The 27435-nt window shown below is 41.4% G+C and overlaps 1 protein-coding gene across 1 annotated transcript; it reads right to left on the bottom strand.

Annotated features, from left to right (window-relative positions):
* Positions 1-7437: 7437 nt before the first annotated feature.
* FUNDC1 (FUN14 domain containing 1) lies at positions 7438-26592 on the bottom strand. The gene is made up of 5 exons (XM_002831559.3): positions 26388-26592; positions 25528-25684; positions 22058-22133; positions 10964-11092; positions 7438-7898 (listed from the first exon to the last, which is right to left on the bottom strand). Exons 1-5 carry the CDS (start codon positions 26413-26415, stop codon positions 7821-7823), a joined length of 468 nt encoding a protein of 155 aa, XP_002831605.1. The 5' UTR covers positions 26416-26592; the 3' UTR covers positions 7438-7820.
* Between the last annotated feature and the right edge of the window lie 843 nt (positions 26593-27435).

Genomic DNA, 27435 nt, shown 5'->3' on the forward strand with positions numbered 1-27435 from the left:
TTTCTATGGAGCTAAGCCCACTACTCGATTCTACAGTGACGTTCATATAAAATCATTGTGAATTCTGTTCATTTTTCCTTTTGAAGTGTGATTACTGACACAGTTGGATTTATTTTTGCCATTTTATTTTATGCTTCCTCTTTACCCTACTTTCTCTATGCTTCCTTCTTTTTCCTTTCCTGCCTTTGTTAAGACTGAATTGCTTGTTTGTAAGTTTGAAATGTATTTGTTCACAACTAAAAGTAATGCATTTACGGACTGCCCTTAAATTTTTAATATGCATGCACACTCAGAGTGTGAGGTTAATCAACATTTTGGAACAACACGAGCACTTTATACAACTTTAAATATTTCAGTTCTGCACTTGTTTTATTGCCCACCCGCCATACCACCACCCTTGTAGACACAATTATCATCATGCAGCATTGGCTTAGATTTACCCACTGTAGTAGACTGTTGACGCCCCATACAGATCCCTTTTGTTGGGCCAGTACACCCACTAGCCAGCTCTAGCATTATTTGACAGTTAGAACGTTCTCTTGAGGATTGCTCCCATTAGGACAGGGCCTACCTGGCTGGGAGGTTACCCACCCTAATCTCTGAGGGAACACTGCAGCAAATGCCCGACTGACTCAGCGATAGAAAAAGCCAGCTCCCGCCGGGCACGGTGGCTCACGCCTGTAATCCCAGCGCTTTGGGAGGCCAAGGTGGGCGGATCACAAGGTCAGGAGATTAAAACCATCCTGGCTAACACGGTGAAACTCGTCTTATTAAAAATACAAAAAATTAGCTGGGTGTGGTGGCACACTCCTGTAATCCCAGCTACTCGGGAGGTTGAGGTAGGAGAATCGCTTGAACCCGGGAGGTGGAGGTTGCAGTGAGCCGAGATCAGCCACTGCACTCCAGCCTGGGAAACAGCGAGACTCAGTCTCAAAAAAAATAAAGGAAAAAGCCAGCTCCCTTGACACAGGAAAGATAACTCAGTGATGCCTCCATTAGCTTTCTATTGCAGCTGCAACAAATTATTAATAACGCAAACTTAACAGATTAAAACAACACAAATAAATAGCTAGGCAGAGTGGCACGTGCTTGTAATCCCAGCTCCCGGGAGGCTGAGGTGGGAGGATCACTTGAGGCCAGGAGTTGGAGACCAGCAAGACCCCTCTCTTTAGAACAAAACAAAACACACACACACACACACACACACACACAAAGAAAAAGGCCTGGTGCGGTGGCTTGTGCCTGTAATCCCAGCACTTTGGGAGGCCAAAGCAGGAGGATCACTTGAGTGCTGGAGCTCCAGACCAGCTTGGGCAACATAGTGAGACCTTGTCTCCATTTTTTTTTTTTTTTTTTTTAAAAAGCACATACACACAAATTTATCATCTTACAGGTATAGAGATAATAAGTCTGGCATGGGCCTCACTGGGCTAAAATCAAGGTGTCAGCAGAGCTGTGTTCCTTTCTTGAGGCAATGGTGAGAATCCATTTTCTTGCCTTTTCCAGCTCTAAGAGGCTACCACCATTCCTTGGTTCATGGCTCCCTTCCTCTATGTTCCAGGCCAGCAGTATGGCCTCTACCTGACCATTCACTATTCTGTAGTCACATCTGACTCTCTTCTTCCTCTTTAAAAACCTTTGTGATTACACTGGGCCCCCCAAGATAATCCAGAATAATCTCTTTATTTGAGATCAGTTGATTAGCAACCTTTACTCTCCTCTGCCATGTAACCTAACATATGCAGATTGAGGGGATTGAGACATGGACATCCTTCAGGACCATCATTCCACTGATCACAGTGCCTGTCATGCTTCAGAGCTATTTGCAGGTTCAGGCTAAGGCTACAGTCCAGCTGAACTCACATAAAAGGATCTGTAAGAAAGTTGCATCTGTCGGGCGTGGTGGCTCACGCCTGTAATCCCAGCACTTTGGGAGGTTGAGGTGGGCAGATTACCTGAGGTCAGGATTTCTAGACCAGCCTGCCCAACATGGAGAAACCCTGTCTCTACTAAAAAATACATAAAAATTAGCCGGGCGTGGTGGCACGTGCATGTAGTCCCAGCTACTTGGGAGGCTGAGGCAGCAGAATCACGTGAACCCAGGAGGCAGAAGCTGCAGTGAGCTGAGATCGCACCACTGCACTCCACACTCCAGTCTGGGTGACAGAGAGAGATTTCATCTCAAAAAAAAAAAAAAAAAAAGAAAGTTGCATCCTTATTCAACAGTAAACAGTATTTGTCATAATAATGCGTAAAACTTCAAAGGAATTTAATAAATTGGTAGACAAGAATGTGAAAAAGAAGGTGTTATAGAGCTAACTCCAGATAGGAAGTTCAAGTCATTTATCATAATAGGAACTCTAAAAATTATGGTTGTAGTAAATGCCAACAGAAACAACTCTTATAGTTGAAACTTCTCTGCGAAAAAGCCACTAAACTGGAGAGAGGCGAAGCAGAGAAATGCTTTTTTTTTTTTTTTTAATTGACAGAGTTTTGCTCTTGTTGCCCAGGCTGGAGTGCAATGGCACAATCTCAGCTCACTGCAACCTCCACCTCCAGGTTCAAGCGATTCTCCTGCTTCAACCTCCTGAGTAGCTGGGATTACAGGTGCGCGCCACTATGCCTGGCTAATTTTTTGTATTTTTAGTAGAGACAGGGTTTCACCATGTTGGCCAAGCTGGTCTTGAACTCCTGACCTCAGGAGATCCGCTGGCCTCAGCCTCCCAAAGTGCTGGGATTACAGGCATGAGCCACCATGCCTGGCCGAAATGCTCCTTTTCTTTAGGCTTCTAAAGCATTTCTCTGCTTTAATAAAAGCAACATAAAAAATAAATTCAGTGAATGAAGCAGAAAGGTTAAAAAGAAAAAGCCCTCTAAAATAGCAGTAACTTATTAATTCTAAATTCCTATTCTTTTTCTAACTATAAATTAGTATGTACTCACTGTAAAGACTTTGGACAATATAAAAATATTGGGAAAAAAGTGAAAATCCTGTATGTCAATCTCTCAAAGATAACCACTATGAATATTTGTGTGTATATTTATGCTCAGCTGGGTATTTTTTCCAAAAAATGGAATCACACTGTAACCTGATTTATCACTAACATGTGGATATCTTTCTAGACCAATTTATACAGCTCTACATTGCTCTTAATAATTGTATAGAGCTGGGTACAGTGGCACACACCTGTAGTCCCAGCTACTCAGAAGGCTGAGGTGGGAGGTTTGCTTGAGCCCAGGAATTCAAGGCTGTAGTGTTCGACGATCACACCTGTGAATAGCCACTGCATTCCAGCCTGGGCAATGCAACAAGACCCTGTCTCTTTAAAAAAAATTGCATAGAATTCTATCATTTGAATATGACATCATGCAGTAATAATAACTTAACAAAAACCAGGAGGGAAGACAGACTCTATTGTCTTCATCTTTCATTATAGGGAATTAGCAGATATTACCTACAGTTGGTAAATAAAGACTAAAAAATTAAAGTATAACATTTAAAATAAAGGCAACCACTAGAAAAACTAAAAATCTATTAGCAATCAAAAGAAAGAAAGGAAAAACAATGAATGTATATAAAATTCCTCTCCTTTCAGAGTGGACATTCAGTATATACTGTCCAAACTTAGATAATTAAAATAAGTATATTAAATATATATTTTAAAAGATTTTTAAAATTATTATTATTTTTAATAGAGATGAGGTGGGGGTGGAGGGGGTCTCACTTTGTTGCCCAGGCTGGTCTTGAATTCCTGGCTTCAAACAATCCTCCTGCCTCCAAACAATCCTCCTGCCTCAACCTCCCAAAGTGCTAGGATTACAGGTGTGAGCCACCATGCCCGGCCTCAAAAAAAAAAAAAACATTTTTTTAATATTGGTTGTTCCATAAAAGGCAACGAGGATGGGCATTAATGTTATACCTTTATGTTACCACAAATGTACCTACTATTATAAAAAGATATTCATAATATATAACTGAAAATAGCTACTTATGAAATAGAACATAAACTATGACTCAATTTTTATATAATATACACATATACATGATCATACACAGAAAGAAAAGACCCCAAGGGCTACACACCAAGATATGAACAATAAGTATCCCTAAGTCCATATTATAAACTTCCGGCCGGGCGCGGTGGCTCACGCCTGTAATCCCAGCACTTTGGGAGGCCGAGGCGGGCAGATCACGAGGTCAGGCAATCGAGACCATCCTGGCTAACACAGTGAAACCCCGTCTCCACTAAAAATATAAACTTCCTATCTATTCTTTATGTTGATTTTTCTATAATGAACATATTTTATTCATGTGATATTTGAAATGAGAAAACAAATTAAAAATCATGTATTTTTTTTTGTAAGGGGGTATGGGGAAGATTATAATAAAATTAAAAATCAGTCAAAATGTTCCTACATATCTTTCAAAGCCTCAGCCTCAAAATAGATATACTCCATATACACAAGTTTGTTTGTTTTTGTTTGTTTGGTTTTTTTCTTTTTTTGAGACAGAGTCTTGCTCTGTCGCCCAGGCTGGAGTGCAGTGGCGCGATCTCGGCTCACTGCAACCTCCACCTCCCGGGTTCAAGCAATTCTTGTGCCTCAGCCTCTCGAGTAGCTGGCATTACAAGCACCCACCACCACTCCCAGCTAATTTTGGTATCTTTAGTAGAGACGGGTTTTTGCCATGTTGGCCAGGCTGGTTTCGAATTCCTGACCCCAGGTGATCCGCCACCTCAGACTACCAAAGTGCTGGGTTTACAGGCATGAGCCACCACGCCCGGCCTCCATATACTCAAGTTTTAACAAATCTTGCAAACAGCCTTTATGCCTTCAAATATAAACATCTCCATTTTGTCAAAGGCAGGCTATATAAGCTTTTCATTGCAACCAGGACCCACAAAGTCATTTCTGATGGAGCCTCTGATTCACTGGACTGCTACAGAGAAGGAACAGTTTCCTACAGGCTGACAATAAATCTAACACAGTAATATGCTTTTCACATACTTGATCACACATCACAATACTAACTGAATACCTACTGTGAGCAAAGCACTATGCCACATGCTTTACAAGTGAGAAATTGATTAACACATAAAACTGTTCCAAGTAGACTCCAACCTTGTGGGAGAAAACAGCATAGATACGAGACAGAACAAGAAGCGCTAACAGAGATGGGACAGTATGGAGAGTACTGGTAATATTCTATACTTGCACACAAATATTTTCAAATATCATGACAGATACTTAGAAATGTATAGGTAAAAATGAAGTGCTAAATTTTTCAGTTTTCATTCATATGTTCAAGCTCTCAAATTGGTTATCCCTACTACTCATTTGCCACTAAGTCATATACCAAGTTCTCCTATATTACAACTTTTAATATAGGAATATTTATGTCTATTCAATTGAAAGCTCAAGGGCGGACATTTTTGTGCCCCCCACATTCTTAGTACATCATGCACAGGACACTATATTTTCAGAAATGAACAAAATGATCCAGCAACTAGAGCTCTCCACAGCAGCCTGCCTCACTGTATCAGATAAGAGCATCGTGCAGGTGTGGCACACAGAAGTGCGGCCAAGGCTTTACCTAATTTGACCTGATCACACTCATGAATATCCGTCACTTTTAATTCCACAGCAACGAAAAGCTTGGCAAAGCAGAAACAAATAAGAGCACAAAGAAAAAACAAGTATTTTGGCCGGGTGCAGTGGCTCACGCCTGTAATCCCAGCACTTCGGGAGGCCGAGGTGGGCAGATCACGAGGTCAGGAGATCGAGACCATCCTGGCCAACACGATGAAACCCCATCTCTACTAAAAATATATATATAAAAAAAAAAAAAATTAGCTGGGCATGGTGGCGGGAGCCTGTAGTCCCAGCTACTCGGGAGGCTGGGGCAGGGGAATGGCGTGAACCCGGGAGGCAGAGCTTGCAGTGAGCCGAGATGGCACCACTGCACTCCAGCCTGGGCGACAGAGCGAGACTCTGACTCAAAAAAAAAAAAAAAAAAAAAAAAAAAAGAAAAGAAAAAACAAGTATTTATAAGCAAAATCACTTCCTATTAAGAAAGTCCGAGTTTTATTTAGCATTGTATCTGAGGCACTAACGAGAGTAAGGAAGAAACCAAAGATAGAGGCCACATTAAATGTTAAGGAGTCTCACGATAATGAAAGCATGCAGCCTGTAACCAAACTTGAAAGCATGAAATGTCATATGTTTACAATACACAAAATATACTATAGGGACTTCTTATAAAAAGGAGATGGTCTGAATGTCTGCAAAGACTTTCTAATATGAAGACTCTAATACATGTTGTTCTGCTGCTTTTCCCAATTCCAACCTAGAACTCTATGGGCAAAACTAACAACACAGAAAGCTTTTTTGGGCAAAGGAGCCTCTGAGGAAGTATGATACCAGCCCTGAGAAATAAGTGAACTGGCCTAGTGTTTAACCAACATAATGCTATCAAAAGCCTGAAATCTTGGTATTGACATCTAACACTAGATTACATCGAGGAGACAATTCTCTTTAAGCTACAATTTCACAATTATATTTTTTAAAAAATCACTGTTCTTCAGACAGTAAATTCATACTATGCTACTAAGTATTTTAAAGTGACTTTGGCCTCTTGGTAATGAAGGGACCAAAATAATGATTTTTAGAAATGAAAAGCAGATGCATTCAAGGTTAATTAAACGAATCAGTGATCTAACTATATGTAACCCCAAAATAATTAATTCTGCCCAGACTGCCAGGATAAACAAACAAACAAAAAATTAGAAGCTTACATATAAGAAGATATTTTTAAAACTATAGACATCAAAAAAGAAAAAAGAGCTTTAGACATGTTGTAGTATTTCCTTAGAAGAGCCTTTTTTGAAATGTACAGTCATGGCTGGGCATGGTGGTTCATGCCTGTAATCCTAGCACTTTGGGTGGCCAAGGCGGGCGGATCACCTGAGGCCAAGGGTTCGAGACCAGCCTGGCCAACATGGCGAAACCTCGTCTCTACTAAAAATACAAAAATTAGCCAAGTGTGGTGGTACGTGCCTGTACTCCCAGCTACTCGGGAGGCTGAGGCACAAGAATCACTTGAACCTGGGAGGCGGAGGATGCAGTGAGCCAAGATCATGCCACTGCACTCCAAGCCTGGGTGACAGAGCAAGACTCAGTCTCAGAAAAAAGAAATGTACAATTATTACACTTATAACAAAGTAATAACTCCAGGAAAAAAACAACATAAAAATTGGTATCATATTACATCAGCAGAGTCTGTTTAATATCTTTAATAATTATATCATTTCTAAAGCTTTCCACAAAAGGGTATTACAGTTTTTTAACTTATTGCAAACATATCTTAAAAAAAAAAAAAGTCAACCTTAATACTGAAACTATAACACGAATTTTAAATTATGGACACATACCAGAAAACACAATGAAGAACATTTTATTTAAATAAAAAGAGAGTATTTCGCTAAGCAATAAACCCAACATTATTTCTTTTCTCTCCATATCTATATCCAATGGTGATATTTTATAGGCTAGTTTCTAAACAGATGCAAATTTTTACAAAGCAATGAAAGCCACGTTTTGCTCAGGAATACTATGGTTCACATACCATATAGGTTGTTTTACAGCAGATACTAGTTTGCCAAGCTTCAGATGGCAAAATGCTAAGTTGTGAATTGAGTATTGTCCAGCTAGTTGTTTCTCCTTGCCCTAGAGACTCTGGCAGTATGACTGCTGAGAGACTGCCTTATTGCTGCCACTTCTCTTCTCATAGTTGAATCCATTATGGGAGAATATTCATGTCCTTAAGATGCAAGTCCGAGCAAAAAGCCTCCCACAAATCCACTGGATATCACAATGTTCTGCTTGATAAATTCTGTTGCCTGAAAGAAAGTTTAAACAAAAATACTCTTAATTATGCTACAACAGGGATGAACCTTGAAAACATTATGCAAAGTGAAATAAGGTAGACAAAAAAGAACAAATATTACATGATTCTGCTCATATGAGTAGTCAGAAAGCAGAATACAGATCATTAAGAGCTGGGGAGAGAGGGAAACTGAAAATTAGTGTTTAATGGGCACAGAGTTTGGGATGATGAAAAAGTTCTGGAAATAGATAGTGGTAATGATTGCAGAAAAATGTGAATATGCTTAATGCCATTGAACTGTACGCTTAAAAATGGTTAAACTGGTAAAATTTTTGTATAACTATTTTACCACAATAAAAAGATGCACAAAAAAAAATTCTTACTGAATCCAGAGCCAAGTAGCAGTTTCAGCTATTTCCCTCAATTCAATAAATATTCAGCAAAAATTCCTGTGCACCTACTACTGCAGGTATCAAATAGCATGCAAGATCCCAGAAATGTCCCTGACTAATTGAAGGAGACTAGAGAACACAGTCATGCCCAGTAAGCTCCTTGGCTATTGAGATAATAAGTATATGGGCAGCAATAATCTCACAAGTAGAAAGAAATCTACCTGTAAGGTAGAGATGAATGGCCCATCATCAAGTTATTAACACAGATTATTTAATAAATTGTCACAGCAGGCACAATCGTATTTATTAATAGTCCATTTAGCCAACAGAAAAAAAATGTACAGGATCAAAACCAAAACAAATTACTTTGGTAAAATGTTTAACCAGAATAAAATCATGATGAAGCCATCAGACAAAGCCAGACTGTGAGATATTCTGCCTAGAGGTGTCAAAAATGTCAGTGCCATGAAAGATGGGGGAATAAAATTAACAGATGAAAGGACTATTTAAGACTAAATGAGACTTCATAGACATGATAACCAAAAACAATATATAATTTTTTTTCGGGGGGGCGGGTGGGAACAGGGTCTCATTCTGTCAGCCAGGCTGGAGTGCAGTGGCACAATCATGTCTCACAGCCTCAAGCAATCCTCCCACCTCAGCCTCCCAAGTAGCTGAGACTACAGGTGCATGCCACCACGTTCTAATTTTTGTATTTTCTGTAGAGACAAGGTCTCTCTCTGTTACCCAGGCTGATCTCAAACTCCTAGGCTCAAGAGAGCACCAAAGGGAGCACCTCAGCCTCCCAAAGTGCTGGGATTACAGGAGTGAACTACTGTACCTGGCATATAATTCTTAATTGGGAAAAAAAAAAGGCCATAAAAGATATTTTGTAGAAAAATATTAATATGAACTGCATATTAGAAAATACTGGCTGGGTGTGGTGGCTCAAACCTGTAATGCTCAGCACATTAGGAGGCTGAGGCAGGCAGGCTGCTTGAGCCCAGGAGTTTGAGACCAGCCTGGCAACATGGCAAAACCTCATCTCTACAAAAATATAAAAATTAGCTGGGCATGCACCTGTAGTCCCAGCTACTTGAGAGGCTGAGGTAGGAGAATCACTTGAGCCCAGGTGCTCGAGGCTGCAGTGAGCTGTGATCACACCATTGCACTCCAGCCTGGGTGACAGAGCAAGACCCTGTCTAAAAAAAATAAACAAAGAAAGGAAATACTATTATCTCATGTTACTTTTTTTTTTTTTTATTAATAATGGCATTTGGCCAGGCATGGGAGCTCACGCCTGTGATCCTAGCACTTTGGGAGGCCGAGGCAGGAGGACTGCTTGAGCCCATGAGTTCGAGACCTGTGCAACATAGCGAGACCTTGTCTCTACTAAAACTTTAAAAATTAGCTGGGCGTGGTCATGCACACCTGTAGTCCCAGCTACTTGGGAGGCTGAGGTGGGAGGATCATTTGAGCCAGGGGAGTCAAGGCTATAGTGAGCCCTGATGATGCCACTGCATTCCAGCCTAAGCAACACAGTGAGACAGAATGAGACTCGTCTCAAAAAAAAAAAAAAAAAAAGTTGGCCGGGCCCGGTGACTCACGTCCCTAATCCCAGCACTTTGGGAGAGTGAGGCGGGAGGATCATGAGGTCAGGAGTTCGAGACCAGCCTGGCCAACATGGTGAAACCCTGTCTCTACTAAAGATACAAAAAATTAGCTGGGCGTGGTGGCGCGTGCCTGTAATTCCAGCTACTTGGGAGGCTGGGGCAGGAGAATCGCTTGAACCCAAGAGGCGGAGGTTACAGTGAGCCAAGATTGCGCCACTGCACTCCAGCCTGGGCTGCAGGGCGAGAACCTGTCTCAAAAAAGAAAAAAAAAAAAAAAAGTTTCTGAAGTGGCAGGTCCCACACAGTAAAAAAATAAAAAAGGTGGGGGGGGTGGTGTATTCGTAGTTGTATAAGAGAATATCTGTACTCTTAGAAGATACATACTGAAGTATTTAGGGACGAAAAGTTATGACATCTTAAATACTTTGGAAAAAAAATTATCTGTGTGTGTCACCCACACACAGATAAAGTAAACATGGCAAATCATGAACAATTTGGTGAATAGATGAAGGGTATTGAGATATTCACTATATTTGTCTTTCAACTTTTTAACTGGTTTGAATTTTTTCAAACTAAAAAGTTGAGGGAGGTAAAAGGATAAAACAAAAACGAAGGCAAGGAAGTATTCAATTCCATTTTAAACAGAGTACAAAAGTAAAGGGTCAAATTACATCTGAAAACATTAATAAAATATATTAATCATATTAATAAAACATATATATTTTCAAACTATCATCAAGAAAAAAAATGTGTACTTTTAAGTTTTACTACACCTGTACATATTCATTTATAAAGGCAGAGGAAATATGTTGAAAAGAATGTTCTTAGTTTTTACAAGATCAAAGCGAGCTAGAGATAGGCAGGGGAATCTATGTTAACCACCAAAAAAAAAAAAATAATGACTGATTTAAGTAGTGGTGTGATCTCAAATTTTACTTAACACTCTAGATATCTAACCAAAAACACCATTTTTAAAAAAGACAGTAATCCTCCCCAGTCACAGTTTCTGCTAAGGGACACCCATTAACCAAAAAAAGGAAAAAAAAAAAAGTCAAAATTATATATCATCTTACTTCTTCAATTAAATTGTTGATTTCAGGTGCTGCTTTGTTCGCTCGTTTCTTAATCTGTCTTTTTGCTTTATTTACATCTTTTTCAACTCTCTTCCAGTCAATCTGCACATAGCCACTATGACTAGCAATCTGCAAAAAATATAATAAAAATTATCAATACTAAACCAACTAGGTTGCTGACTATAATAGCCAAGAATATATAAACACTTAAGAGTTCTAGTAACCTATAAAACTTATAGCTAAGAAATTGCTTTTTCTCCACTAGTTTATTCATTTAACAGACACTAGTGCCTACCCTATGCTAGGTACTGAATAAGGCAGACATAAGCCCCTATCCTCAGAGAGCTTCAGGTCTGTTAGGGAAAAAAGACATTAAGCATACCTAAGTAACTAATTATTTAGATGTGATGAACAGTGTTTAGTACATGATGGGAAAATGATTCCAAAAACTGTCTTTTAACTATACTATCATTCTGTCACACCTTTTGGAATAGGGAATTAGTTAAAAAGATACAGAGATTATCTAGATTATATAGCTAATTTAAAAATACCTTTTAATTAAATAGATCTTTAATTATAAGGGATCATAAGCCAATCAGTTATTAGATCACTAAAGAAATTTAAGTAGCCTGGTAAGTATTTAAATAGCTCTCTTTACTTAAATTAAGAATACTTTCTGGTAATTGCTTTTGAAAGTAGAATATAAAACAAACTGTGCTCTACACAAGTTTCATGCCATAAATCCTTTTAATAAAACTATAGCTAAATGCCTATCATAAGAAAAATTATCATATGTTACTACTGAGAGACTGCAATATCTGAACAGGAACAACAGTGTGTGTGCAAGCCAGTCCAGTAACTCAGTGCCTCCAAATAATAAAATAGCCATATATACCATTATAAATCACTTCTGTAAAGCTTATGCTTTCTTTGTAATTTTTTAATGCATCACTTTTTTTTTGCCATTTGCACCCTGAATGAACACACTGACTTTTAGCCACACAGAAAAATACTTTAAATAATAAAAATATCTGATTTTGCATAAACAGGCTGACTAGAAATCATAGGTTCTATTTTGTCTGTGAATGACTCCACAGAAGAATTTGTTTATCTGCATTTCTTATATTTATTCATCCACTATCACTTCAAACTCCAGCCTCAGCAAAACAGTGGTGATCAAATGGCAAGTGAAGGCATTTTCTGCTAGTACTCGATACAGCAATTTGAGTCACAGGCATGGAGGTGATGATGAACCTTAGGAAAATTCTACATATAAATTGAAAAGACTTCTTATTGGCTTGCACTAAGTAATCAAAATAGTTGATTACTTTGAAGCTTTTGCAGAATTTTACTTTTTGCTGAATCTTAACATTTCTTCTTAATCCAAAGCTTGTGAGAAGTACAAATATTTTATGTATGTATATGGCTTTATTTTTTGGTTAGAACAAAATTTTTTTTGTTTTTGTTTTTTGAGACGGAGTCTCGCTCTGTCGCCCAGGCTGGAGTGCAGTGGCGTGATCTCCGCTCACCGCAAGCTCCGCCTCCCGGGTTTACGCCATTCTCCTGTCTCAGCCTCCCGAGTAGCTGGGACTACAGGCACTCGCCACCACGCCCGGCTGATTTTTTGTTTTTTAGTAGAGAAGAGGTTTCACCGTGTTAGCCAGGATGATCTCGATCTCCTGACCTCGTGATCCACCCGCCTCGGCCTCCCAAAGTGCTGGGATTACAGGCGTGAGCGCCCAGCAGAACAAAAATATTATCTATGCCACCACTCATCAGCAACTCCCAATCCAACTGTCATTTTCAAGACTTAACATTTTAAGTTACAAAGTTTTTTTTAAAAAGCTAATCTTCATGCCATGAGTTAAACTGGTAGTGAAATTAAAAAAACAAAAAACAAACCTTAACTATATTCCCTGGGTGAGACCCCTTATCCACCCCTCAATCCCCAGCAAATGAATAAAGGAAACCATTTTAATGAGACAGATTAAACAAATTCTCACAAACAGCATTCTATACACAAAATATTTTTACATAGCCATTTGTCACTGATAATTAGTAAACCCAGTGTTATCTGAGATAAAGATTTTGTATAGTTTAAAGAATCCTCTACGTTTTGGGGGAAAATGTCAAACAGTTGCAAGGAAAATGAAAAACCTTGAGATGCTAAAGATACTAACGCCCCTTTCGAAGAAGACTTCCCTAACACCTCCAAGCAGACAGACCGTCTTCCCTCTGCTGTCTCAGCACTAAACACACCCTTCTAGCTCAGCACTGACCATATGGGCTGTGAATCTCTATATCCCTAGAGTCCCAACTAATGCCAAATGAATGAGACATAGTAAATAAATGATAACATAGTAAATAAATGACAATGAATAAAGACTAAATCTCAAAAGCTGTATTAACCAACCTGGCTCAAATAATGACTCCCAGCAACAAAATGGATGGGCTAGATTATCCCAAAGGACCCAACCTAGCATGTCTACTAACGAGAGAACGATCTTTGATGCTGGAGTGATCTACCATCACTGAACAAATTCTCTTGAGAATCTGTTCCTTGCAGGCAAAATGAAAAACCTTGAGATGCTAAAGCTATTAATGCCTCAAAAAAGAGAGAGAGAGAGAGAGAGAGATGAAGTCTCACTATGTTGCCCAGGCTGGTCTTGGACTCTTGGCATCAAGCCATCCTCCTGCCTTGGTCTCCCAAAGTGCTGGGATTACAGTGAGCCATGGCACCCAGCTGAGAAGTACACTTCTGATCAAACCGAAGAATACCAGTCTAAACTGAGCACCCTGCTCCAGTACAGAGATGACCAAGTACAAGCAATCTGCCCCAAGTGGGGTTCAGGTACAACCAACTTAACCAACCAATATATACAGGACACAATTCAGTCTTGTCCACACAAAATTCATCTGCAACTACAAGGAAATGCAAGCCAACAGACTGGGGAGGGAATGGGGCAGTGATGACTGCTTTTTTAACATTTGACTTCCTATAACACTAAAATATTTAACGGGATTATGTAAAGTACTTTCATTAGAATAAAAGCTTCCAAGTTAAAAAAATAAAATAAAATAAAATAATTCCAGGCCGGGCTCCGTGGCTCACGCCTGTAATGTTAGCACTTTGGGAAGCCGAGGCAGGCGGATTACCTAATGCCAGGAGTTCAAGACCAGCCTGGCCAACATGGGGAAACCCCATCTCTACTAAAAATACAAAAATTAGCTGGGCATAGTAGCGCATGCCCATAATCCCAGCTACTTGGAAGGCTGAGGCAAAAGAATCACTGGAACCCAGGAGGCAGAGACTGCAGTGAGCCAATATCACGCCACTGCACTCCAGCCTGGGCAACAGAGCGAGACATTATCTCAAAATAATAATAATAATGACAGAGGGGCTGGGCGTGGTGGCTCACCCCTGTACTCCTAGCACTTTGGGAGGCCAAGGTGGGCAGATCACTTGAGGCCAGGAGTTCGAGATCAGCCATGCCAACATGGTGAAACTAAAAACACAAAAAACTAGCTGGGCGTGGTGGCTCACACCTGTAATCACAGCTACTCAGGAGGCTGAGTTACAAGAATCAGGAGGCGGTTCTTGAACCCAGGAGGCGGAGGCTGCAGTGAGCTGAGATCCCGCCACTGTATTCCAGCCTGGGTGAAAGAGGGAGACTGTCTCAAAAATAAATAAATAAATAAATAATAATGCCAGAGGCCAGGCTCGGTTGCTCACGCCTATAATCCCAACACTTTGGGAGGGTGAAGCAGGCAGACTGCTTGAGCCCAGGAGTTTGAGACCAGCCTGGGCTATATGGCAAAATTCTGTCTCTACAAAAAATATAAAAATTAGCCAGACATGGTGGCATGCACCTGTAGTCCCAGCTACTTGAGAGGCTGAAGTGGCAGGATCGCTTGAGCCTCAGGAGTTCAAGGCTGCAGTGACCCATGGTCATGCCACTGCACTCCAGCCTGGGCCAGAGAGTGAGACTGTTTCCAGAAAACACACACACACACACACACACACCAGGCTTTCAGATAAAGATTCATGTCGGCCAAAAAGCTCTAAACAGATAGATGGGGCTTTTTGCTTGTGAACTTCACCATACGCTGATCTAACTGGGCTGTTTCACTGCGGGAAATTCTGCCCACCCCTAACTCCTTATCTTTAGATCATTTTTCTTGGACTGGTCAGATTTCCCAGAGAAGGGAAAGCCCCATCCACACGTCCATATTGTTTAGAGCTTTCCATCAACTTCTGGTGCTCAATTTTTAAATATGAGCAGACAACCAAGGATCATCAGACATGGAGGAAGGCCTTTAACTTGAAAACTAGAAACCAAAATAAACAAGCAGGAAAAAGGTTGGGGAGGGGAAACAAAACACCTTAGACAAACAGGGACTTGGTAGGAAGAAGCTTAAAACACACACACACACACACACACACACACACAGAAGCTTGATCATTTATGTCCTCAGAGAGATTAAAAAAGATAATGCACAACTGAAAGAGCTCTTAACGGCCAAAGCTGGTAAAATTTGAGCAATAAAAGAGCATTAGATTATAAACCAAAGTATAAAATAAATATCCATGAGTCCATATTGATATAAATAAATGACTGAATAAATAAAAGAAGAGACAAACCTTCCAATAGACTATTTCTAAATAATTTATGTAGCTACTCTGCCTTCAGAAAAGTGGAGCATAATTACACTCCTGAAATGTGGGCTATACACAGTGACTCCCTTCCAAAGAGTACAGTATGAGGCCCAGCACGGTGGCTCATGCCTGTAATCCCAGCACTTCGGGAGGCTGAGGAAGGCAGATCACTTGAGGCCAAGAGTTCAAGACCAGCCTGGCCAACATGGTGAAACCCCATCTCTACGGAAAATACAAAAATTAGCCAGACAGTGGTGTGCACCTGTAATTGCAGCTACTCGGGAGGCTAAGGCACGAGAATCACTTGAACCTGGGAGACTGAGGCTGCCATAAGCCAAGATCACACCACTTGCACTCCAGCCTGGGCAACAGAGTGAAACTCTGTCTCAGAAAAAAAAAAAAAGAAACCCCAAGAGTACAGTATGAAAAGGGAGAAAAGTTGGTGGATCCTCTCATATGGGGATAGTAGGAATACTTTCTGGAAGGCTACTTGACAATCAAGAGGCTTAAATATATATGTGTGTGTGTGTGTGTGTGTGTATATATATATTTTTTTTTTGAGATGGAGTTTCGCTTTTGTCACCCAGGCTGGTGTGCAATGGCATAATCTCGGCTCACTGCAACCTCTGCCTCCCAGGTTCAAATGATGCTCCTGCCTCAGCCTCCCGAGTAGCTGGGATTACAGGCATGCACCACCATGCCCGGCTAATTTTGTACTTTTAGTAGAGATGGGGTTTCACCTTGTTGGCCAGGCTTGTCTCGAACTCCTGACCTCAGGCGATCCGCCCGCCTCGGCCTCCCAAAGTGCTGGGATTACAGGCGTGAGCCACCATGCCTGGCCTAAATATGTATATTTTTGCTTTGTCTTAGACAAGTGTGCAAAGATGTATATAAATGGCTAGTCATTGCAGAGTTGTTTGTAAAGCTGAAAAAATAAACTGCTAGATGAACATTCTGTGTAGATGCTAAGAATTGCTTGTAGGACAGACTATTTGGATCAACACTCTGAACCTGCAGTCTATTAAGGCAGTCACTTCCAACTAGCATCTGGTGATTTAAGGAAAACTTTCAGTCTCTGCCACTTTCTAAGAACCTTCTATCTTCGAATTAGAGAAGACATTCAACTATACCATCTCTCAACAAACCTTCCTGGTCTACAGACATGCAATTAAAATGGTTTCCAAGAATGTTAGTGCTCCAGTAATGTGATGTGTTTCTAAAAGTCTTATTGAAGGGACTGTCTTCTAACCATTGCATTGGTTGAAACAATGGGTTGGGGGAGGACAAGTCACACATAATAAATACATCCCACCAATCTCTTAAAAAAACAGTATCCAAGGCCGGGCGCGGTGGCTCACGCCTGCACTCCTAGCACTTTGGGAGGCCGAGGCAGGCGGATCATGAGGTCAGGAGATCGAGACCATCCTGGCTAACATGATGAAACCCTGTCTCTACTAAAAATACAAAAATTAGCCGGGTGTGGTGGCGGGCGCCTGTAGTCCCAGCTACTCGGGAGGCTGAGGCAGGAGAATGGCGCGAACCCGGGAGGCGGAGCTTGCAGTGAGCCGAGATCGCGCCACTGCACTCCAGCCTGGATGACAGAGCGAGACTCCGTCTCAAAAAAAAAAAAAAATAGTATCCAAGTATTAGCCATTAAAAAATTTAAAAAAAGATACTGCTCACTGCATCCATGAAGGAAAAGCAAGAAACAGAATGCTAAAGTCACATTAAAAGAACAACGGCAGGGCATGGTGGCTCACATCTGTAATCCCAGCACTTTGGGAGGCCGAGGTGGGTGGATCACTTGAGCTCAGGAGTTCAAGACCAGCCTGGGCAACATAGCAAAACTCCATCTCTACTAAAAATACAAAAAATTAGCCAGGCATGGTGGCGCATGCCTGTAGTCCCAGCTACTTGGGAGACTGGGGTGAAGAAATCACCTGAGCCCGGGAGGTCAAGGCTGCAGTGAGCCAAGATCGCACCACCGCACTCCAGCCCGGGCGAACAGAGTGAGACTCTGTCTCAAAAAAAAAACAAAAAACAAAAACAACAACAAAAAACTTGTTGAAGTTGAAGAAATCTCCCAGAAAATAGACCAAAAAGATGGAAGTGGAAAATTGAAAAGATTATTAGTGTTCTACCAAATCTAAGAAAGAAAGAAAAAAAAATTATTAGGCCAAGCAGATAGTGGCTCACGCCTGTAATCCCAACATTTTGGGAGGCCAAGGCAGGAGGATTGCTTGAGACCAGCCTGGGCAACATAGCAAGACCTCATCTCTATTTAAAAAAAGTTAAAAATAAGTCTAAAACTGTAAAATAAATAAAGAAAAATTAGACAACTGGTCCAGGAGATCCATATAACTGGAACTACAGAAAAAAAGATGGGAAAATTAAAGAGCAGGATATCCATTAACTAAATAAATATAAAGAAAATTTCCCCAAACTGAAAGGGCCCCTTGAGTTTCCAGCACAGTGGATGAAAATAGGCCCACAGTAAGGCACATCACTGGGAAAAATCAGAATACTGAGGACAAAAAAAATCCTATAAGCATTTACTGAAAGGAAAAAAAAAAACCCACACATGTAAAGGTTCAGAAATCAGAATTTAAACTTTTAACAGCAACACTGGAAGTCAGAAGACAATGGAGCAATATCTAAACCCAGCTATTAATAAATTATCAAACAAATGTGAGGATAAATGAAGAAATTTTCAGACATGCAAAGTCTCAAAAACTATAGCTCCCATTCTCACTTCCTACGAAAGCTATTGGAGGATGTGTCCACCAAAACAAGAGAATACATCAAGACATAGGATAGGCCAGGTGCAGTGGCTTACACCTGTAATCCCAACACTTTGGGAGGCCAAGGCGGGTGGAATGCTTGAGCCCAGGAGTTCGAGACCAGCCTGGGCAACATAGCAAGACCTCCCTATTATACAAAAATACAAAAACTAGCGGGCATGGTGGCACACGCCTGTAGACCCAGCTACTTGGGAGGCTGAGGCAGGAGGATCCCTTGAGCCCAGGAGGCAGAGTCTGTAGTGAGTGAGATTGTACCACTGCACTCTAGCCTGGGCAACAGAGCAAGACTGTCTCAAAAAACAAACAAACAAACAAACAAAAGACATAACATACAGGAAACAACCCCAAACAAAAAGGGAATATCCAGAAGGTATTGAAGAGAGATCCCAGGGTGAGAGCCGTATACCAGGCCTAGAAAGCAAACAGGACAGATGACTCTGGGACCAAGTTTGCCCAGACGGTTAAACTGATGAACTATTTGATACATATGACAATGAAAGGTGAGTTACACAACTAGTAGTTGTCTAAAGAAATAATCCTGGGCCAGGTGTGGTGGCTCACACCTGTAATCCCAGCACTTTGGGGGGCCGAGGCGGGCAGATCACGAGGTCAGGAGATCGAGATCATCCTGGCTAACACAGCAAAACCCTGTCTCTCCAAAAAAAATACAAAAAAGTTAGCCGGGCGTGGTGGTGGGCGCCTGTTGTCCCAGCTACTTGGGAGGCTGAGGCAGGAGAGTGACGTGACCCCCGGGAGGCGGAGCTTGCAGTGAGCTGAGATCGCGCCACTGCACTCCAGCCTGGGTGACAGAGCAAGACTCCGTCTCAAAAAAAAAAAAAAAAAAGAAAGAATCCTGGCCGGGCGCGGTGGCTCACGCCTGTAATCCCAGCACTTTGAGAGGTCGAGGTGGGCGGATCGCCTGAGGTCAGGAGTTCGAGACCAGCCTGGCCAACATGGTGAAACCCCCATCTCTACTAAAAATACAAAAATTAGCCGGGCATGGTGGCAGGTGCCTGTAATCCCAGCTACTTGGGAGGCTGAGGCAAGAGAATCGCTTGAACCCAGGAGGCGGAGGTTGCAGTGAGCCGAGATCGCGCCATTGCACTCCAGCCTGGGCAACAAGAGCAAAACTCTTGTCTTAAAAAAAAAAAAAGAAGAAGAAGAAAAGAAATAATCCCGGCCACCCGCGGTGGCTCACGCCTGTAATCCTGTAATCCCAGCACTTTGGGAGGCCTAGGCGGGTGGATCAATAGGTCAAGAGTTCTAGACCAGCCTGGCCAAGATGGTGAAACCCCATCTCTACTAAAAATACAAAAATTAGCCGGGTGCGGTGGCAGGCACCCGTAATCTATAATCCCAGCTACTTGGGAGGCCGAGACAGGAAAATCACTTGAACCCGGGAGGCGGAGGTTGCAGTGAGCCAAGATTGCGCCACTGCACTCTAGCCTCGGCGACAGAGTGAGACTCTGTCTCAAAAAAAAAAAAAAAAAAAAAAAAAAATCCCAAACTTCCTAGTAGAAATAATGGCCAAAACCTTCCCAAACAGGATTAAAGACATAAATTCACAGGTTCAAGAAGTTCAGTGAACTCCAAGTAATCAATCTCAGTGAACTCCATATAATGAATGATCTAACACAATTATGAAAAAAGGGAAGTAACTACACTCAGACGATTGAGGGAGAGGGAAGAAAGCATTCAGGTATGTGAGATTTGGGGGAGAAGTGTAGGGAAAACAAAACAGGTCAATAAATGACAGCTAAATTTTCCTATTCCATAATGGGAAGCCAATAGTTCACACCTAAAACTGAAAGATCAAGAAATGTCCAATTAACTTGTTTAGGAAAAAAGAGATTACTACCTCAAGAATCAGTTAAGAGTTCAAACTGGATGTCTCAAGGGATGGAAAAATGGGGGTAGTGAGAGAGGTGGAGGATTACTCTAATCTGTAACAAGCCTTGCACAAGTACTTGGCCCTTTGAATTATAAGCATGTATAACTCCAAAAAATTAAAACGAAGAGATTGTGTACTTTAAGATGGCAGTGTAATAAATATCTATTGGAAAACACTTAATATTGTTACCAGAAAAGCTTTAAGTTCTAAATAAACTAATATTTACCTTTAAATATAAGAAAGGTCACAAAAATATGAAAGTGGGCCTAAAGAATATTAGGCAATTAGCCTAAAAGCCATTTGTTACTTTATTTCCCCTTTCACTTTCCTTCAACTGAGTTTTCAAGGTTAGTCATATTTGTGGGAAAAACTGGTTTGATGCAGATAGGTCCTATGTTGTTCTGCCTTAAAAACTTCAAAGACTATGTGGACTAAATGCGGAAAAGTGGGAGGTGGCAATGACAAAATGTGGATTTGAATGGTGCATATTGAGTGAACTGAAATGGACTTCTGAAAAACTGACATGCAGAGTGGATTAAAATATACACTTCTCTCCATTCTGTGAACATTTTAGGAAACTCTGCTTCAGTCCAGTACCCTTTTACACTAACAGAAATGACAACTGAGTCTTCAAAATAGCTATGGAATAAAATATGCTCTTGATTCCATATAAAACCAAGTCAAAATCAGCTTAAGTAAAATTATCATCTGTACTAATGCTGGCATATTCATCCAAAGAACTAAATTTAGGTATTAATCATGTTTTTTTACCTCTTACCACAAGTAAAAAGCAATTATTCCTAATAACGTCACCAAGAAAACATACATATTTTTAAAAGGCTGTTTAGTGAACAACTCAAAATCTGTGCTTCATACATACAAATCCAGTCCCCTTGTACTACAACTACACCAGTTATTACATGATCGATGGCTTAGGTGCTGAATTCAGATTTTGGTGGCTATGAACATCAATCATTTTTAAAATCTAGTACAACTGACAGTTCTCTGTATCTTTAAAAGTGCTGCTCACATTCATTCGTAGAGATTTTCAATTTGGATTTACTATATTTGATCTTCAAGGAATGATATTTTTGAAAAAATATATGCCGAACAGACATGAATGCCAGAAAATGCCCTGATAAACATCCTCTAATGGCAAAGCATTTTTAGATCTTATACTTACAAGAATATGAACAAAACTAAAACTTCAAATCTATCTGCCTCAGATATAAGATTACGGATTTTTGTTTTGTTTTGGTTTTGTTTTGTTTTGTTTGGAGACAGAGTTTCGCTCTTGTTGCCCAGGCGGGAGTGCAATGGCACAATCTCGGCTCACTGCAACCTCCGCTTCCTGGGTTCAAGCGATTCTCCTGCCTCAGCCTCCCAAGTAGCTGGGATTACAGGCATGCACCACCATGCCAGCTAATTTTTGTATTTTCAGTAGAGACGGGATTTCACCATGTTGGCCAGGCTGGTCTTGAACATCTGACCTCAAGGGATCTGCCTGTCTCTGCCTCCCAAAGTGCTGGGATTACAGGCGTGAGCCAACACGCCCAGCAATGGCTGTCTTTTTAATAGCTGGGATCAAACTACGCTTAATAACTCAGAAGTATTTAAATTGTTATCATCTTTCAAGACAAAAGTCAGCTTCCAAAACTCATTGTAGCTCTTCCATAAACTGATGCCTAAAAGAAAAATTCCACCTTCTATGAAAGCAAAGGCAAGTGCTTAAAGCTCTGACATACCTGAAGAAGAAGAAAGCCACCACCTACTGCAGTTGCTGCAAGTTTTCCAACTTTCTGGAACAGAAATCCTGCACACCTTTAATCAAATAACAAAAGATGGAAACAATCAATTATGTACTAAACCCTCTCCCTCTTCTACTTTTCATTGCTTTCCTAATAAAATCTTACGTCTTCGCATTTCTTTTGATCACATCCCTTACCTACTCAGAAACCTTCTCAGAAACCCCTTACTTATATAGGCTAGTCAAAAACGCACAATCTAAAATGTCTGAAATTTGCTTCAAAATAAGGGACGGAGAGAAGAGGAGGGGAATTTATAGAAAAAAAAGAGCAGCTACTAAAATAACGACAAGTACTCAGGGGTTCATTATACTCCTCCTACATTTGTATAAGCTGAAACCTCCCGTAATAAAAGTGATGTTTTGCTTAATACAGTCAAGATGGTCCATATACCTGATTGACCCCCACCTTCGGCTCCAACCCCATTAACCTCCAAATAGGTCATCACCTTTGCTCAAGCTATTAATCTCCCTGCTTCTAGGGGTTTCTGCCTAGCTCTAGTAAATCTAAAGCTTTCCTACCCTTTCAGGTCCAGCTGTTGTTCCACTCAATAACTATACTTCAGCCCACATTTCTAAAGGCCTCCTTATCTATATCTACCTATTTTTATATTAAACGTTTTTTGTGTCTCTTCTACCCTGTGTCAGCTCATACTTCTTTTGTGATTAATTCGCTCCTTTAGTGAGCTCACATTCCCTTCAGCATTCCAGATCCACACTGTGCAAATGAATCCTATATTTCTAACTCTAGCCTTCTGCACTGGGTTGAATGGTGTCCCCCCCAAAATTCACATCCTTCCCAAAACCTCTAAATGTGACCTTATTTGAAAACAGAGTCACTGCAGATGTAATAAGTTCAGATGAGATCATACTGGATAGGGTGGGCCTTTAATCCGATGAGGACGCACACAGAGGGAAGATGACATGTGAGGACAACAGAGGCAGAGACTGGAGTAATACGTCTACAAGCCAAGGAATGACAAGGATTGCTGGCAACCACCAGAAGCTAGCAGAGAAACATAAAACAGATTTCTCCCTCTGAGCCTCCAAGAAGGAACAAACCCTGTTGACATCCTGATTTCAGACTTCTAGCCTCCAGAACTGTGAGAGAATAAATTTCTGTTGTTATTTAATTTAATTTATTTATTTATTTTTTAGACGGAGCTCGCTCGGTCACCCAGGTTGGAGTGCACTGGTGCCATCTCAGCCCACTGCAACCTCCGCCTCCCGGGTTCAAGCAATTCTCCTGCCTCAGCCTCCCAAATAGCTGAGATTACAGATGCGTGTCACCACACCAGGCTAATTTTTGTATTTTTAGTAGAGACGGCGTTTCACCATGTTGGCCAGGCTGGTCTTGAACTCCTGACCTCAAGTGATCCACCCACCTTGGCCTCCCAAAGTGCTGGGATTATAGGCATGAGCCACCGCGCCTGGCCTCCACGGTTCTATATACTTTATCTCTAACACGTTATTTGACTGTCTTCTCCTTTCCATTCTCAAGGTCATCATTACCTTGCTTCCAGAACACTTTAAGGGCCCTCTAACTGGTCTCAACACCTCCCATCTCTCCTAGCAATGACCCATCCTAATAGTTTTAATTTTTTGTCATGATCAAAAGCCTACAGCTACCTACAGCTAAATAAAATCTCCTCAGCTTCCTATACATGTCTTGAATTGGTCTAAATTGCAAACTTGTTAGGTTAGTGCCTATTAACTGTTCCTCCTTAATATACACCATAACATCACATCAGTTTTACATCCTAAGAAAATTGCAAAAATTTACTACACTGAATATAGTCATTGCAACAAATCGCCTGTATAATTATTAGAGTTCTATTATACAGCTCCTGGACCAACACCTGGCTATAATCCAAATGTGTGTGTGTATGTGTGTATACATATATATATACACATATATATACATATGTATGTCAGCAAAAAGGCTCAGAAAAGGGAACAGAAAAGGCAGGCAGCAGCCACAATGTCCCTTGGACTGTGCTCCACAAGCATGTGTATCCACTGCTTGATGGCATCAGTCACTAAAATGAACCTATCTCCTGCTGCTCTGTCTCTAGGCTTTCCGAGCAAAACTTCTGCCAATGATGGGGCTTCATCTACAAGGAGTCTGGTCTCCAAGGAGAAACAATGAAATGACTTGATAATTCTATTCTCAATTATTTTTGAGTCTGTTTTAAGACTGGGCTTTAGGCCCTGAATGACATTAACCAATCACCCATGGAACCAAATTGTGAGCTTATTTAAGCAGAGAGCCATACCCTGAATTACAGGGCTAGAGGAACTATCAGCCTGTGGAGAATCATCTGAATGACCAGGCCCTGACAGGCATCTCTCTTCTAATTGCAGGCTTTTTTCCTGCAGCAGCATTAGTAAGTACATATCATGAATAAATGCCGCACCTCTGCACCACAGAATCTTCACAATGAGTATTTCTATCATAAAATGGCATTTGCAAAAAGGCATAGAGGAGTGTGTCATTATTCCAAGGTGCATGTAAAACACAAATCAAAAAACTCATCGTTATACTTATCAAGTAGAAACATGTAAATATTTCAATTAAATCTATGTAAGATGAATTTAAATAAGAATCTAAGAAAAAATGCTTATGCACAAGTTAAGTACCCTCACTAACTCCAAAATTTCTCTACAGTCACGAACATTTTCAAAACAGTCAAATTTGTTTCTGCCCCTTGTTATCTGGCTAGTCTTTTTATTATAAGAACAGAATTAGATCCACAGTAGCCATTGTGTTATCACGTGGTCTGAAATGTTAACTGGTCAGGCTGATGGTTATTAACTACTTCTTAATGGACTCCACAATATTATCAAGTAAGCAATCAGACCTTTAAACACAGAATTAACGTTCTACAGCTCTTTTTCCAAGAGTTATCATAATCTGAACGAGCCCACAAAAAACAGAATCATCTGTATCATCACCAATAATTCACACTGAGCATTTTACACTGCTCTGTACAGGGCTGACAATACCAGAGGCCAGTTCTACCGTGGGAGTTTCTTAGGTTTTTTCAGCAGTTAGCACTGAATGAAATGTAAAAATTTACATATAATTAACTCATATATTTCTTCCTTTCTACTATCACTGAATCAGATCCACGACATTTGCTGAACATGAGAATGGGGAAATTATATAAAGAATCAAAAGAAGGATGAGGAGGGAGGAGAGGAACAGTGGTGGGCATGGGGGAGGGGATCGTCAAAACCCAACAGGGAGCCTGGGAATGTAGATTACATCAATTTTAACTCAGAGAAAAGCCTCTTCTGGAATTAACAGTGTAGACCCACTGCATGTGCACGGTGATTCTTGCCCATGTATGAAAGGACAGCAGTGTCAGGCCCCCAAATGAAATTTAATGAAAAAGACGTTGTTCTCACCAGCCAGTAACGCCACCCATTACAATCTGGGTAGCTACTGAGTATTTTTCTACCATAGGTCCCGAACTGTGGCCAAACACTCGATTCCACCACTGGTGTCTTCTTGCATACTCAGTTAAATCCAACACTTCATAAGAGTCGTCATCACTTTCATAGTCTTCAAAATAGCAAAATGCAAAAAATAAATGTAGAGTCAATGAAAAGTCAGAAATGTCCTATACATCTTTTTAAAAATCTGTTACAACTCATTAGTTCTGGCCTACAGCTAAAAATGCCCACATAGAAACTACTGACTTTATTTAACTCAATTCTTGAGACCAGGGCCTCAAGAGTAAAGGACCCTGCAACAATGACCCCCATCTGCTTTCCCAAAGGCCCAGGGACCAGCCTGGGGTCACGAAGCCAGGGCCAACTCAGAATGACACAGTAGTGAGGGATCACCCCCACCTCCAAACCTTAGTAGGGTCAAGGTCAGAGCAGGGTCCATTTTCATCAGTGGGAGGAATGGGGATGGGGAGGGGTCCTCCTGAGAGAACTAGTCTGGAGCTCAGCGAAATCACTTGAGTCTAGACGTTTAAAAAAAGAAAATAATAATACATTTGAAGATGGAGATGAAGGGCCGGAGGTGAAGGTAAGGCAGGAGGCAGGCAGGGCTGTGCTGGGGGTGGGGGTGGCTCTCCGCTTGAGTTCCGCAGAGAGGAGGAAAAAGTCTAGCTCGGAGGGGGTGCGCGAAGGGGCTGCCTTAAAAAAAAAATAGAGCTCGAAGAATCCTAGGGCAGGGGAAGGAAGAGGTGCCATAGGAGCAAGGTCGAGAGCTGTGAGCCGCGTCCCAGATACCACTTCAGGCCCTGGCCGCTCACCTTGGGGAGGGGGGTTCCGGGTCGCCATGATACCGCCAGCGGCCAATTCTGGAGTGGTCCCCACCCGCCCTCCTCTCCCTGGCACTTTAAGAGCCGCTCTAGGCCAGGATGGAAGTCTATGGTCTCTTTTTTCCTCCTCCTCCTACTCCAGGCGCGTAGTCCTGTCTCCGCCCCCTTCTCTCAGCGCAGGACCTTCTGCCTTCTGCGCAGGCGCGAAACTCCGGAATGTGGGGAGGGCCGGGCGGATCATAGCCCCGCGAGAGCGTAGGGGACTTGTAGTCCGTTGCCTTTCGCAACTAGGAAGGGGGAGGGACCGCCCCTCCTAGAATTTCCGTAACTTGAATTTGATTATTTTGTTTTAAAAGAGCCTTAAGGGCTGAAGGAATGGGGTGAAGGGCGCCACATGGTGGTACAAAGGGAAAACCAGCTGGGTATTGACAAAGACTCTCTCCTTGACCAAACTTTAGTCAGGAGGCTCCTCTGAGCTGTTTTTGACTGGGTCTCCTCCTTGGATCGTCTTTGACCTGCCTAGTCCATTTGTGGTAAGAATGCAGTTAAGTCAGTTTAGTAAGAACTCCCCCACCCTTAATATCGAATCACCCTCAATATCCGATCAAATTCCTCAACCCCACTCTTGATATCTGATCACTCTGCCACCAGCAAAAATCCTGTTAAATTGACTTTAGCAAGAATACCCCTACCCTTCATGTCTACTCTTGGTAATCTTCCACCCATTGATTCATTCAATCTGATCATTTACTATAAATTCCCTGCTGTATTCAGAGTTGAGACCCATCACTCACCCCTATTGCCATAGTCTTTGTTTTTCGAGAAAGGGTATTGCTCTGTCACCAGGCTGGAGTGCAGTGGCGCTATCATGGCTCACTGCAGCCTCAAACTCCTGGGCCCAAGAGATCGGCCCACCTCAGCCTCCAGAGTACCCAGGACTCCAGGCGTGCATCATCACTCCCGGCTAATTTATTTTTATTTTTTGTGGAGAGTAGTAGGTCTCCCTGTGTTGCCCAGGCTGCTCTTGAACTTCTGGGCT

The sequence above is a fragment of the Pongo abelii genome, chromosome X, assembly GCF_028885655.2.
Source record: "Pongo abelii isolate AG06213 chromosome X, NHGRI_mPonAbe1-v2.0_pri, whole genome shotgun sequence".
Lineage (NCBI taxonomy): Eukaryota > Metazoa > Chordata > Mammalia > Primates > Hominidae > Pongo > Pongo abelii.